The 14,558-nt window shown below is 35.5% G+C and overlaps 2 protein-coding genes across 3 annotated transcripts in view; one reads left to right on the plus strand and one right to left on the minus strand.

The window, feature by feature from the left end:
- wnk1a (WNK lysine deficient protein kinase 1a) overlaps positions 1–2,078 on the plus strand; it is a 32,026-nt gene extending 29,948 nt beyond the window's left edge. The window contains exon 24 of the mRNA XM_051100213.1: positions 450–2,078. Within this exon, the coding sequence (XP_050956170.1) occupies positions 450–737 (288 nt within the window). The 3' untranslated portion in view covers positions 738–2,078. The remainder of the gene's footprint in view (positions 1–449) is intronic.
- A 2,611-nt stretch (positions 2,079–4,689) lies between these two features.
- rad52 (RAD52 homolog, DNA repair protein) lies at positions 4,690–11,475 on the minus strand. Of its 2 annotated transcripts, XM_051100237.1 has the most exons (11): positions 11,095–11,475; positions 10,903–11,004; positions 10,685–10,778; positions 10,501–10,568; positions 10,314–10,432; positions 8,782–8,857; positions 7,516–7,793; positions 7,247–7,434; positions 7,054–7,131; positions 5,245–5,481; positions 4,690–4,926 (listed from the first exon to the last, which is right to left on the minus strand). In XM_051100237.1, the coding sequence occupies exons 1-11, from the start codon at positions 11,158–11,160 to the stop codon at positions 4,865–4,867; spliced, it is 1,368 nt and encodes a 455-aa protein (XP_050956194.1). In that variant the 5' UTR covers positions 11,161–11,475; the 3' UTR covers positions 4,690–4,864. The 2 variants fall into 2 exon arrangements, with proteins under 2 accessions (XP_050956194.1, XP_050956196.1); XM_051100239.1 differs by lacking the exon at positions 7,054–7,131.
- Between the last annotated feature and the right edge of the window lie 3,083 nt (positions 11,476–14,558).

The following is a 14,558-nucleotide window of genomic DNA, read 5'->3' on the forward strand; positions in this document are numbered from 1 at the left end:
TAAATCTCAATTTCGAAAAAATTTACCCTTATGACTGGTTTTGTGGTCCAGGGTCACATATATAAATACACACACACATACAATATATATTTTGAAAATATTTACATGTATAAATTCATATAATTTATATTACATATAAATGTTTAATATGTAAACATTTTTCTTAAAAATATACATGCATGTGTGTATTTATATATTGAGGAATATACACAATATACGCACATATTATGTACACACAAACTTTTATTTTGGATGCGTCGCCGAGCACTAAAGTAATCTAAAAGGTAGTTTAATTACGTAAAATGTAATGGATTACATTGCAAACTACTAACTTGGAGATAGTAACAGACTACAGTTTATAAGTCATCTACCCAGCTCTGTAACATTGTATTGACCAATCAAGATTACTTAAATTAGTACTAATTAAACCCAACTCTCTTCTTCCACAGATGATGCCGCGTAAATACTCTGCACCAGGTCAGCTTTGTTCCATGGGTGGTCACATTCCAGCCGCCGTCAACCCCACGGCCGGACGGAAGGGTTCACTATGTCTAACCAATCAGCAGTACAGCTACACCTGCCCCACCTACAGCATGCCCCAGTGGACTCAGGCAGGCCCGCTGTCATCCACCGCTCCCCCTGCAGGACTACAGCAGGGCTTTCTAATACCCTCTGGAGCTCACCAGTCTGGAAACAACTGCGGGTCAACCAATCTACGGACCACTCAGGCGAGCTAAAACCACAGGGTTGGTACAAGGAAGGGAAGAGCGGTGCCTCACGGGGTTGAGATTATCGGACCTAGTCCGTTACATGGACATGTTTACATGGCAAAGACTTTCAGGTCCATATAATGTGACTCGGGTTATTCGAATCTGATCTAACCTGCTATTTAAAATGATTGACTGATAGATGAATGTGTACATTTGATAAAGAGGCACAGGAAGGGTTAAACATCATATATATAGCCTTATAGTAGATACCGTAATAAAGTCAGGCAGTGAAATACAATGGTGTTGCAGTTTACCTACAGACATGGATGGAGAGATGGAAAGAGAGACTCCACCACCAACACAAGCCTGAACGAGTGAGTGTATCCTACATACCAGTCTAGATTGTTGCAAGATGGATAAAGAAGGTAGGTAGGAAGGAAGGGATGTTGGGAGTAACAGCATTTTAGAGACAAGTATTGAGGGACTTTTGTCTTTAGTTTGAGTTTGAACGAAAAGAAAGAGGATGTGCAATTGAGGGAGGTTTAAGCAGGGTTCTATAGCTCTTTGTACTTGCACGTATTTCATAGCATTGTTCATTCGTGACTTTTGTTTTTTATATCATTTATGATGAACTTACAGTAATACAGTGTATCTTATATAGACAGTCACCACTACTCCCTGTCCACACCATCTTTTTTTTTGTATGTAAGTGGATAGAAGGCTTATTTTGGATAAGGATGAGCATCCTGAAAGCGTACTTCTTCATCCAGTCACATGTTGCTTTCAGTTTGAACGAAGCTAGCCTTAAACCACAGGATTATGTCTTCCCCTGTCTTTGAAATGTCACAACCATCAAAGCCCATGCAGATGTGCTGTAGTAAATGAAATACTTGATTTTGGGAAGTGACCAGCCTTGTGCATTTGACTGCAGCGACGTAGAAGTACAGTATTAAACTACAGCACCTCATAACCAGTTTGTTGATATCACTCCCCCAAACCATTTTTTCTATACCACAAATTGAGTGCCAATTGTTTGCGGAAGTGACATGCCGTCACCTCGAAAATGATTCGCTTGACTTCTCTAGAGAAGGTAAATGTTACTGCAATGCAGAAAACGCGCCATTTAAAGGTTTAACCGACCGGGGAGGTTTTATTTGTTACTTTTGATACTTGAGTCCTTTGTAATTGACCAGAACCACATTCAGACACAGTAAAACTGTTGAAATACCACTAATCACAGTCACATGCTTCCTTCGCATAACTGAAATTCTGAAAACAATCCATAACTCACTTGTTCCCATAGAAAACAGCATTAAATTTGTGGGGTCAAAAATTGCTGCTGATGTTTTCTTTCAATATTTTTCCATCCAGGGTCCTTTTGGTGATTATCTATGGTTTTGTGTTTTAAAAAAAAAAAATGTATATAAATATATATATTCAAAAGCTTAATAAAACCTTTTGGACTTTTGCTCCTCCCACTACATTGTGCTATTTCTTAAGTGTTTTCCAGAATTTTACCTTTAGCAGCAGTCGTACAGATACTGTAAAATGAAATTCCAGAACTTTCAAGAATTTTTTGATTTTCAAGGACTTCAATCAGAGATCTTGCTTGTCTTCTCTTTCAATTACTTTAAGATAAATAGATAAAAATATACTAATAAAACAAAATATATATAAATAATGTGACGCACATGCATGTATTATACTACACTTTTACTACAGTAAAACCATGGTTAATTTTTGTTTCTTTTCTTAATTTGTACTTCTGTATACTTGTTTTTTTTTAATAACTATACTGCCTTAATTGTTTGAGGTTTTCTACTGTTTAAGATAAAAAAAAAAAAAAAAAAAAAATTTTTAAAAATTCACGGAACCACTCCAAAATCCTGGAAACAAATGATTCGCCATACGCGCTCCGAAGTGCGAAATGAATCAAATGACGCACAAATCCGCATTTTCAATCCAGGACTTTAAATTGCAAATCATTTGATTTAGATCAGAATGGGTCCATGAATCATTTTGCACATTGGATAACTGAAGTCCCGATCAAAAGCAAATGATTCAAATCAAAAGTTTCGATGGAAGTCAAATGATGGTTTGCGAATTTTTATTCAGATTGGGACTTTTTAGCATTCATTGTGAGTCATTTGATTTAGATTTGAACTTCGGAGCGTGGATCGTGAATCATTTAGATCGGGACTTCAAATCGCATAGCACAAATCCTTTGATTTGAATCGTCCAATTTGCGAAATGATTCATGAACCCATTCCAATCTAATTCAAATGATTTGTGAAACTGCTCCAAAGTCCTGATCTAAAACAAATGATTTGCGATTGAAGTCCCTATCCAAGTCACTTTTACTATAGTAAAACCACCGCTTTTTTTAATGACTATACTGCCTTAATTGTTTGATGTATTCTACTGTTTGAGATTTAAAAAAAATAAATAATAATTCAGAAAAGATTCACGAACTGCTCCAAAATCCTGGAAACAAATGATTTGCCATTGCGCACCAAAATGAATCAAATGATACATGAACCTGCACCAAAGTCCCGATCTGAATCAAATGATTCGCACTACACTCTCCAGTGTAAAGCAAAAGATTTGTGAATGCTCCAAAGTTCCGATCTAAATCAAATGACTCACAATCCACGCTCCAAAGTCCTGATCTGAATAATGATTCGTGAACCATCATTTCAGTTCAGGACTCATCACGAATCATTTGACTTAGATTGGAACTTCGCTTATCGCAGCTCATTTGATTTAGATCCTAATGGGTTCATGAATCGAGTTGAGTGATTCAATGATTCACAAATAGAATGACTCAAATGATTTGTCTTACACGTTTTGAATCAAATGATTTGCGATATGCAAAGTTCTGATCTAAGTGAAATGATTCACGACCCACGCTCCTAATCCTGATCTGAAATGATGTTTCGCAAACTATTCAGATTAGGACTCGGAGTGCAGATCGTGAATCATTTGACATAGATCAGAACGTTGTGAATCATCCCACTCCAAAGCGCAGATCTGAATAATGATTTGCTAACCATAATTTCAGATCAGGACTCTGAGTGCGGATTGTGAATCATTTAGATGGGAACTTTCAATCATTTAATTAGATCGGGACTTAAGTTCACAAAATGATTCATGTACCTGTTCTGATCTAAATCAAATGATTCGCAATATGCGACATGAAGTCCCAATCTAAGTCAAATGATTCAGGTACCTGCTCCAAAGTCCCAAAATCAAATGATTCGCGATACGCAATTTGAATTCCGGATCTGAAACAAATGATTTGCGATATGCAATCTGAATGGAGCTCTTTGAAACAGTGAATCATTTTGTGACGCAATGGTTTTATGGATTCAGTGTGATGAAAGCTCCGTTTCATCACCATGTGTTTGTTAAAATCATTACAAGCGATGTAGAAATTCGAAAATGTAATTTTTTTTATCTGGCTTTTGCTAGTTAATCGCTTGAAATGAATGATTAAAGTCACGAGTTTGTATCAATCCGAGCGGTCCCAGCATAAATGACTCAATTGTTTTGGTTCATCTGTTCCTTTTTACAAATCTTCAGCCATGTTTACACGACACTGTCAGTACTACTGCTGACTTAGCTTGCTAGGTTTATGACATTAACTTAAATATGCGGGAAAAAAGTTTTTTTTTTTAATTGTATGAATTTTGTGTGAAAAGATATGACTTGTTGAAGAAAAAAAAAAGTAGCCATTGCATAGGTACATTGTCTTTCAATAATTCAAGCACTTTTCAAATACCTCTTTAGGGATATTGCTATTTTCAAGGATTTTCCAGGCCTTAAATTTCAAAAAGTCAAGTACTTGAAGAACTTTATGCACCTTGTATGAACCCTGTTTTACATAGTTATTCACACCCCCTGCCATCAGCTATTAATAAAAATAAAATGTGGTAAAATAACCCAGGCAGAAATAGTTTCAATCCATTCCACAGATTTTTATTCTCCAAAAATCAGAAATAATATTAAAAATAGTCCTGCTTATGCTTTGATTTTATATTACAAATTAGGAGACCAACACAAACGTATTAGCTTTCCATATTTACAAATTAGTATTAAAAAAACAAATCTATATAAAATATTTTCTAAAAGAAAACAATAAATAGTTAAATTCTTTACGTGTCCAGTCTTCGTTTCTTCATCATCTGGCCGTGTCTGTATGGGCTCTGTGGTCCACCTTCATTAACAAATTACAACATCATTACCATAGGTTCGTATTTAAAAAGAAGCTAACGTTATTTCCTCTTAATGAACAGGCGAAGTCAACAAGCACAGGCTTGTTATGAATTGTGGGCCACAGCCTGCCAGCTCTGAGAGTGTTAAGTCCCTGGCTATTTATATTAATGGGGACGTGAGATGTATGCATGAGTACAGAGGCAAAACCAGAACTCTGAGCATGTATATACTTGCCTGTTTGCAATGTGTGTGTTTTTTTTTTGTTTTTTGTTTTTTTTAAATGAGCATGTATTTATTTTGCGAACATGTCAGACTGTACCTGTAGTTCTCATGTCAGAGGATCTGTACTGGCCATATCCTCCCTGGCCTTGAGGAACAGCATGCCCCTGGGGTTGAGCTGGCGGTCTCAAGTACTGGACTCTCTGTGGGGTCTTGCTGCGCGTCATCATCTTGTGCTGGCTCGGTGTCGTGGGACGGGGAGGTTCTGCGGAGCCTGCTGCAGGATCGTCGAGCATATCGATGCCGTCCAGAGTGAAGTCCCACAATTCCGGGTCATCTGAGCAGAAGTGAGAAGTGTTTATGTATTTCACCTTACAATCTAATAGCCTTTTCTTGTATTAGTTTAAAGGAAAGTTTAAATTCCAGAATGAAAACTTCCTGATAATTTAATCACCCCCATGTTATCAAGATGTTCATGTCTTTCTTTCTTCAGTTGAAAAAAATTGAGGTTTCGAGGAAAACATTCTTTTTTTCCTCCATATAGTAGACATCAATGGTGGCCAACAGGTTGAAGGCCCATACATAATGCATGAGTGCAAGCTAGTGCAAGAGGAGCATTTGTGGTTAAAAAGTATATAATTAGTTTTTTTTAAGCTAGATAAGACCCTTATTCCTCTCTAGGATCATGAAGAGTCCTTTGAAGCTACACTGAAACTGCATTTGGACTTTCAACCCGTTGATCCCCATTGAAGTCCACTATATGGACAAAAATCCTGGAATGTTTTTCCTCAGACATTAACATCTTGGATGACATAAGGGTGAGTAAATTATCAGGAAATTTTTTATTCTAGAAGTGAACTAATGCTGTAAAACTTCACTCAACAAAAATGGTTACACCAGATTAGTGAGACCTATAAAAGGGTGCAAGAAATTCTGTCCTTTTGTCATTTTAAAGACATTTTTAATGTAACAAAATTAGAAATTCATGGATTCTTGCTTTTCCATGGAATCACAATAAAAGAGAACAGGACTTTCAAGCTTCAAAAAATCTATTTGTAATAAAAGAATTATTGGTTTTTATTTAATATCTCTTTAAAGGAGGACTTTCAAACTTGATGCCCCAAATATGACAATTCCCTTGCAAATGACCCCCTTCTTCAAAACATAAAAGGCAGGCAAATATTTTAATATGCAATTTTACTGATTTTATAGAGACATTTTTTTTTTTGCAAATTTAATAACTGCTTTTTATATAGTCACTATTACATAGTCACTATACTAAAACCAAATCATAATATTATATGAAATTTTTTATTATTATTATTATTATTATTATTATTATTATGCCATGTACCTTGTGGTGCTTCTGTGAATGCGTGTAGAAAACTGACACAAGAGAGAAGAAATTGTTTTTGTTTTCCTTGCACACGAAAAGCATTCGCGTAGCTTCATGAAATTATGGTTGAACCACTGATGTCACATAAACTATTTTATTGATGTCCTTACTAATTTTCCTGGCCTTGAGCGTGTCAGTTGCATTGCTGTCTATGCAGGGTCACAGATCTCTCAGATTTTTTTAAAAATATCTTAATTTGTGTTTAAAAGATGAATGAAGGTCTTACAGGTTTGGAACGACATTAGGGTGAGTAATTAATGACAGAATTTTTATTTTTGGGTGAATGATCCCGTTATTATTTTGTTGCCACTGGCAGCCATTAAAATGTTTAATATTTTTCATGAACACCCTAGGATAGTGGTTCACAACCAGTGGCCAGAAAAGACCTGCTTTAAAGCAGCCAGTATTTACCACCATCACTGTCTAATCAGTGGCAAAGCTGATCATTTATTATAGTATATGTTCCCAGTGCATATATATCATGTCTACACCTTTCTTAAAAATACTCCTTACCAGCCAGATACTCCTCCTGCTTAGCGGTCACCAGGTGTCCATTTGGTGTACTGTGGTTAACAGGACCTACAGCCTGTCCTAAAACGATAAACCCACCGATGGAGAGCACTACACACCTGACACTCCTGCAGGCAAAGGCTTGAATCTTTTATACTCATGGCTAAAACATGAACCCTTAAATTTTCCATCACACCTTGCTTAGACTGCAGCTTTGGCTCAGTGGAAGCGTTAGACTGCTGGGGTTTCTGCTCCTGTAGCAGCTTCTTAGCCTCCATTTCCTGTCTGAACTTTTGCTGCAGCTGCTGCTGTCTCAGCTTCCTCTGCTGCTTGGAGTCCAGCGGAGGATCAGACGAGGACAGGTCAGCCATGTCAGCTGCTGACCTAAGAACACGGAGAGAAGCAGATTTATCATAAGTGCAGCTGGCTAGTGTTGTAGTTGAAGTTAGCACCAAATAAACTCACCTTGAGGTGTTGCTGGGCCTGTTTTCAGAGTCCTGGTGAGCTGACGTGTTGCCAGAATGTGCTGCCGTGTTTGTCAATGAAGTCCTGGAACCAGTGCCGCTCTCATGCCCTCCTTGTACAGGGTGACTTCCTATCCGCTCTAAAGGGATGTTGGCTGGTTCTTTTTGTTTGATAAATTCCCTGCTGTTGGCTCGGGCCAGGCTGTCAAACCTGGCCTTCTCAACAGACGGCTCGCCATCACTGCGTTTGGTTTTGTCTAGGTCTAACGGAGGAGGTGGCTGAGATAACAGAAAATAAACTGTATTTCAGGTATAGAAAATAATCCTGGGTATTAAGACCTGTATGGCTTAATATAACAAACAATGTCTCTTACTAAAATATGTAGTAGAAAACCCATTCATGATTTATATTATTTATAAAAATCCACATTGTTTATACATATTTTGGACTGTGGGGGCACCATTATTATTATGACGTAAAATGGTTGCACTCAGTGCTACTGGCACTACCTGTTGCTATTTTTACCACAACACAACTCGGAAAAATAAAATACTGATTCGAAGACCACAGCTACTGAAAGAGCTTACAGTGGCGATGGATATAAGCGTAGGCTTAAACCAAATGCCGTACCATCATTTGTTCCCCCACAAGGTGTCTAAACACCCTTGATATCCAGTTCATCTCTGCATGTTTACGTCCTGCCAGGATGGCATCTAGCATTTCTTGTCTCTTCAGTTTGTAAGCTCTTTCAGTAGCTGTGGTCTACTTAAAGCCTCAAAGGCATCAGGGCTAAAGTGGAGAAAACAAAGACGCTGGTCTTTAAGAAGTTTTATTTTTCCACAGACATCTTTAGACATACTTTTCTCCTCTTATCACTAGAAAACCATTGAAGACTTACTTTGCTTCTCCTGTTGCCCTTGCGACTGAAAATTACAACGAAGAGCTGTACACCGTGACATCATACCAGTATTTTATTTTCCGAGTTGTGCTACGGTAAAAATATGAACAGGTAGCGCTAGTACCTCACTGAGTGCAACCATTTGACATCATCAAAATAATGGCACCCCATAGTCCAAAATATGTATAAAACAATAAGGATTTTTTTAAGTAACGTAAATCTTTCATAGGTTTTCTACTAGATATTTCAATAAGAGACATGATTTACATTTTTAAGCCATACAAGTTAACAGCTTAATAGCCAGGTTTCCCTTTAAAAGAAATAAAGATATCAAGATCGGCACAAATGTTAATAGGATTACTTCTTACCTGCTTTGGTATTTTATTGATCGCTATGAGGTACTCCTTATTCAAAATACAATTTCCAAGTGCATTTCCAAAACACCTTAGGAAGTAAAATTGAAATTATTAAAATCAATAACAATTATATAATGTATTGAATAATGTATAGTAGGCCAGTCGCTAGCTAAATTAATCTTGACAGATAATCAAAAACTTTTTGTATTTTGTGATAATAATTAGTTGACTATATATTACCCTTTTTAATATATGGCTTATATTAGTTTGGGCTGCATTTATTTGATTTATTTGACAAATACAGTAAAAGCATCAATATAGAGTGTTTTCACGTTACGTCATCAATCTGGAAAACGGCCATTCTGGCAGTACTGAAGGTAAACAACTTCAATTAAATGAATGGAGCTCGTGCATGGGCTTGGCATAAAAAGAAAAAGAAACAAAAAAAGAAAGAAAGTAATTCACGTCAGGATTAAGAAAAAGAAGGAAGAATTGTTGGGTCATCAGTCCACAACAAAGGAGGCAGTTCGTATGGATATTTACCACCTATTACAGGGCTCGACAATATGGACTTCCCTATGGACCAGTGCATTCATGTTCCAAAATGTTACTTGTGTGGAAAAAATTAATAATTATATTATATTTATTCTGTAAAAGGCTGTTAACAGAGGCCAGAAACACTGAAGACGGACATGAAAAGGAGAAAATACTGTAGCAGGCAGATCAGTCTCACTGTTCACAATATCTAAATAATGAATTGGAGGTAGGATTTTATATGAATGTATCTCTGAGGGGAACTGCCTGTTTTCAGAAAAGTTTACATGGCGTTTTCTTTGTATCTACCATCTGTATAATGTATTATAAAACAGTGTTAATAAGCATAGCGCAGCTTTGTGTACAGCAGTAACCCTGTATTGACTTTAATTTGTTAAAATATAACGCCCTTTCCTGCTTAACAAATCCTGCTCTATAAGACTGAGCAGCTTCCACATGTTTTTTCCATGGTTTAGACATCATAAATTAGTAGAACGACATCTTCAGTGGTACATTAACCATGCAAGCTATGCTGCTGTTTACATGCGAGTATCGTCGTAATGGCAGCGCATCTGGGTAACTGACCAAAACGTGATGTAGCAAACCCTCTATTATGACATTTTATGAATTATTATTACAATTTAAAATGTTTTCTATTTAATTAGGTATTTCAATTTAAGTACTGTAATTTATTCCTGTGATCAAAGCTACATTTTCAGCATCATTTTGTCTTCAGTGTCACATAATCCTATAGAAATCATTCTAATATGCTGATTTGCTGCTCTAGAAATATTTCTAATTATCATTACTCAGTGGAAATAGAAATCTTTTGTAGCATTATGTTTCTACAGTCACTCGTTCAAATGAATGCATCCTTGCTAAATAGTTTTATTCCTTAAAAAATATAATAAATAAATCAATACATTTTATTACAACAAAAAAACACTGACCACATAATGCCACAACTGACCAATCAGAATCAGGTATGCGTAAACAGCAGAAATAATTACTTGAGTGCTCTTTTCAGTCCATCTGTGACGGCTTCTTTTCTTGCTTTTTCCAGTGACAGAGCTTTGGATTTGAGGCCTTCGCTCACCCCATATCCTACATCCTCGTGATATGAGCCATCCTACGGAAAAGACACTTGAGAAATGGTACGCTCCTCAGAATGCTGTGTGTCTTGTCAAGTGCTCTTACCTTTAACTGGACCTTCACAAAGGCACTGACTCCAACATAAAACTTTCCATTGATAAGGTCCACAAAGTCTGAAACAAGATTTACCACACGTCTTTTTAAAATAAGCAACCTGCATGTGAATGGAGCATAAATGGGCATGTTTGACAATCTGTGCCTGTCATGATAAGAAACATTATGTGCTTACCAACATTTTGCTGAGATATGGAGTGCGACCATCCATTATAACCAAACATTTCATTGGCCAGACTTATGACTCTGTGACCTTCAATATAGCACACCTGCAAAAAACAAAAAAGACAAAGACAAAGGTTTAATAATCTGGAAAACAATAAGATAATCAACTGTATATTAGATCAGCAAGGTTTAATATTGATAGTGTACACGAAGTACATTAATTCTCACCTTTTGTCCTCCTCCAGCCTGTCTGGTGCTGATATATTCAGGTCCGAGTTTCTGTCGTAGAGCATTCTGGACTGCCTGATACTCCTCTGCGGTATATGCATACTACAACAAACATAAACTCTTATGAATAACTCTTGAAATATTATTAATACATCGTATATTATAAATCGTATGTTTCTGCTATTAACATGCCTGCCCAAAACATGTGCTTGTTGTATGAGGTTTTCTCTCCTCTTGCCTCCCACTGCAATAATCCATGTGTGTTTCCTGATCGCTAAGTCTCAAAAGCCGTCAATGTTCTCTTTTAAACGCCGCTGGATGTGTATAATGTGAGCGGAGATCGCTAAACTGTAACAGGATGTCTGAAACAACATTACGCGCTAATTTACGCCCATAGTGCGTTACCATCTACCCCGCTTTCTGCTAAAAAGACAGACTAAACCGGTCAGCGGTCAGTTAAGGTTACTATAGCAAGGTTACTGGTATAAAACTGATATAAAAAAAAATCGGACGCCTAGCAGCAGAATGAGCGTTTGTATATTCCCGCGTCGGAACGTTTGCGTCGGAACGTTTACGTCGCCCCGCCCACTCACTCGTGCGTATTACGTCACTACATCAGTTTAAAAATTCACTTTTTTTGTTCTTTAATATCCGTTTGTCCCAAATAAAAATTAAGGTGTTCTCCGCGTTCACAATCACGAATGAAAATAAAAATCATGATAGAAAAACATGAACATACTACCAAGATAAAAAGCGGAATTTATTTAAAATCCAGACTAGTGATTGTCTAATGTATAAATGGTTGTGCTGTTAAATCGATGAATCCCATCCAGAATAAATATTTGTGTTTACATATGTGTATACTGTGTATATTTATACATACATACACATACATGTTTATATTTAAGAAATATTTACATGATTTATATTATACATAAATATAAATATATATTAGATATATTTCTTAAATATATGTGACCGTGGATCACAAAACCAGTCATAAGGGTCAGTTTTTCAAAATTGAGTTTTATACATCATCTGAAAGTTTTCCATTGATGTATGGTTTGTTAGGATAGGACAATATTTGGTCGAGATACAACTATTTGAAAACCTGGAATCTCAGGGTGCAAAAAAATCAAAATATTGAGAAAATCACCTTTATAGTTGTCCAAATGAAGTTGTTAACAATGTATATTGCTAATCAAAAATTAAGTTTTCATATATTTACAGTAGGAATTTTACAAAATATCTTCAGGGAACATGATCTTTACTTAATTTCCTAATGATTTTTGCCATAAAAGAAAAATCAATTATTTTGACCCATACAATGTATTTTTGGCTATTGCTACAAATATACCCCAGCGACTTAAGACTGGTTTTGATGTCCAGGATCACATATATACATGTATGTACACTACCAATCAAAAATTTTTTTAATGTTTTTAAAGAATTGTCTTCTGCTCACCAAGCCTGCTTTTATTTTAACCAAATATTTTTACTATTTAAAATATGTTTTTTATTTGAATATATTTTAAAATGTAAATTATTCCTGTAATCAAAGCTGAATTTTCAGCATCATTACTCCAGCCTTCAGTGTCACATGACCCTTCAGAAATCATTCTAATATGCTGATTTGGTGTTTTTACAGAATTATAGAAATTAATACTTTTATTTAGCAAGGATGCTTTAAATTGATCAAAAGTGATAAAGATATAAAATGATAAAGACCTGTAGAAACCTATAGAAATTCCACTCAGCTGTTTTCAACATAATAATAACAATAATGCTTTTTGAGCAGCAAATCGGAATATTAGAAAGATTTCTGAAGGATCATGTGACTGGAGTAATGATTCAGCACTGAAATCACAGGAATAAATTACATTTTAAAATATATTCAAATAGAAAACAGTTATTTTAGATGGCAAAAATATTTTAAAATTTGAGTCTTTTGCTGTACTTTGGATCAAATAAGTCCAGACTTGGTGAGCAGTAGAGACTTCTTTAATAAATCTTACACATCTTACTATTCAAAAACTTTTGACTAGTGGTGTATGTATATTTATATATACTTATACACAATACACACATATATTATGTAAACACAAACACACTTTCGATGCGATTAATCGTGATTAATTGATTTGACAGCACTATAGAGATTTGGATTATTCTCAGAGACACGCACCTTCTAAAGTCGGCATGAAATAAAAAATTACCCATGTATATATTCTAAATGCATGTTATAGAATTTATTGTGAATGATTGTTCCATGCACGTTTCATAAAAAAATATCTAGTAACGTTTAATCAGAATTCCATAACTGATTTATGTTGGTAAACATAACACTTAACAATAATCTGCTTCTCTCTGGTGACATATGCATGACTTCTCCGATAATTTAACCAGTTTAAACCCCGCCCCTGCAATATTACATTAATCTATCAGCATTTTAAGAGCCACGCCCACTTCTCAAAATCCAGTCAACTACTGATGCATAGAAACAAGTCCCTGCCCTTCATATTTTTTCTTTCCAATAATCAGTTACACTCAAATGTAAGTCACAATATGGAATAAAAGAGCTGATGCTACTTCCATGTAATCGTGACTATAAAAAGATTTGTTCACAGATTCCTTTAGTGGAAATTTTTAGTTGCTGCATTGTGCCAACATGGGGTGACAAATGAATGTATTTTTGTATAGTAATAGTAGCACTGTAAAAAAACAATTTGTTGAGTCAACTTAAAATAATTTGTAACCTGGCTGCCTTAAAATTTTAAGTTCAGTCAACTCAAAAAAAGTTTATTCAACTTGAAATGTTAAATTATACTGACAACTTAGATCTTAAAATTTTAAGACAGGGTTACTTACCCATCTATTAAGTTTAGCAAACACAAATATCTAAGTTGTTACTTGGTTAACATTTCAAGTTGACTAAACTTATTTTAGTTGACTGAACTTTTATTATTTTAAGGCAGCAGGGTAACAAATTATTTTAAGCTGACTCAACAAATTGTGTTTTTTTATTTTTTACAGTGCGTAGTATGTTGTCGTTGTTTTTTAATATTTTTAAAATACAAATTCTATGACAAATTATCCTTCCGTTTTGGCCTATAATTTAAAGCAGTGTCTGTACATATTTATTCACCTTATTTTTGTGTAAGAGTGGGTGTGGCCATTTGTATATTTTATCAGTCTGGCTTCTGGTCTTATCCTTGACATTGCAAATTGGTGTCTAACCATATAATTTTAATGTATTATCTTAATTATAAACGCACGTTTTACCTTTTACTGCACGTCGTTATTCTTCTGCAACTTCCCTATAAGGAACCGGAAGTCTCGCCCATAGGCTTATTTCCACGTTAAAGAAGAAGGTGGATAGCAAAATAAAAACCATAATCAAATCCAATTTATTTGAATTGTGCTCCGCCTCTTTAAGATAAACCGCTGATGTGCTAAATAATATCCCTGTCACGGTCAACTCAGCAGGGATTATCTAAATCTAAATTAGGCATCCAAATAAAGATTGCAGGCTGGTTATTGGATTGAATATGGATTTTATTACATATGGCTTCCTGCTGGGCTCATGAAGCGAAACGTAACATCATTTCCTTTATTAAATGTTAGCATATCAAGCATTAATTTCATTTAGTCTCAAG

This window comes from Labeo rohita, chromosome 25 (genome assembly GCF_022985175.1).
Source record: "Labeo rohita strain BAU-BD-2019 chromosome 25, IGBB_LRoh.1.0, whole genome shotgun sequence".
Classification (NCBI taxonomy): domain Eukaryota; kingdom Metazoa; phylum Chordata; class Actinopteri; order Cypriniformes; family Cyprinidae; genus Labeo; species Labeo rohita.

What these genes read in the sequence shown, in the direction of transcription:
- rad52 (XM_051100237.1), bottom strand. Translation starts at nt 11,160, where the DNA reads ATGGATTATTGCAGTGGGAGGCAAGAGGAGAGAAAACCTCATACAACA. An exon ending in AGGCTGGAGGAGGACAAAAG is followed by an intron (nt 10,779 to 10,902) that starts GTGAGAATTAAT and finishes TGTTTTTTGCAG; the next exon opens with GTGTGCTATATTGAAGGTCA. An exon ending in CTCTGACATGAGAACTACAG is followed by an intron (nt 4,927 to 5,244) that starts GTACAGTCTGAC and finishes TTGTTAATGAAG; the next exon opens with GTGGACCACAGAGCCCATAC.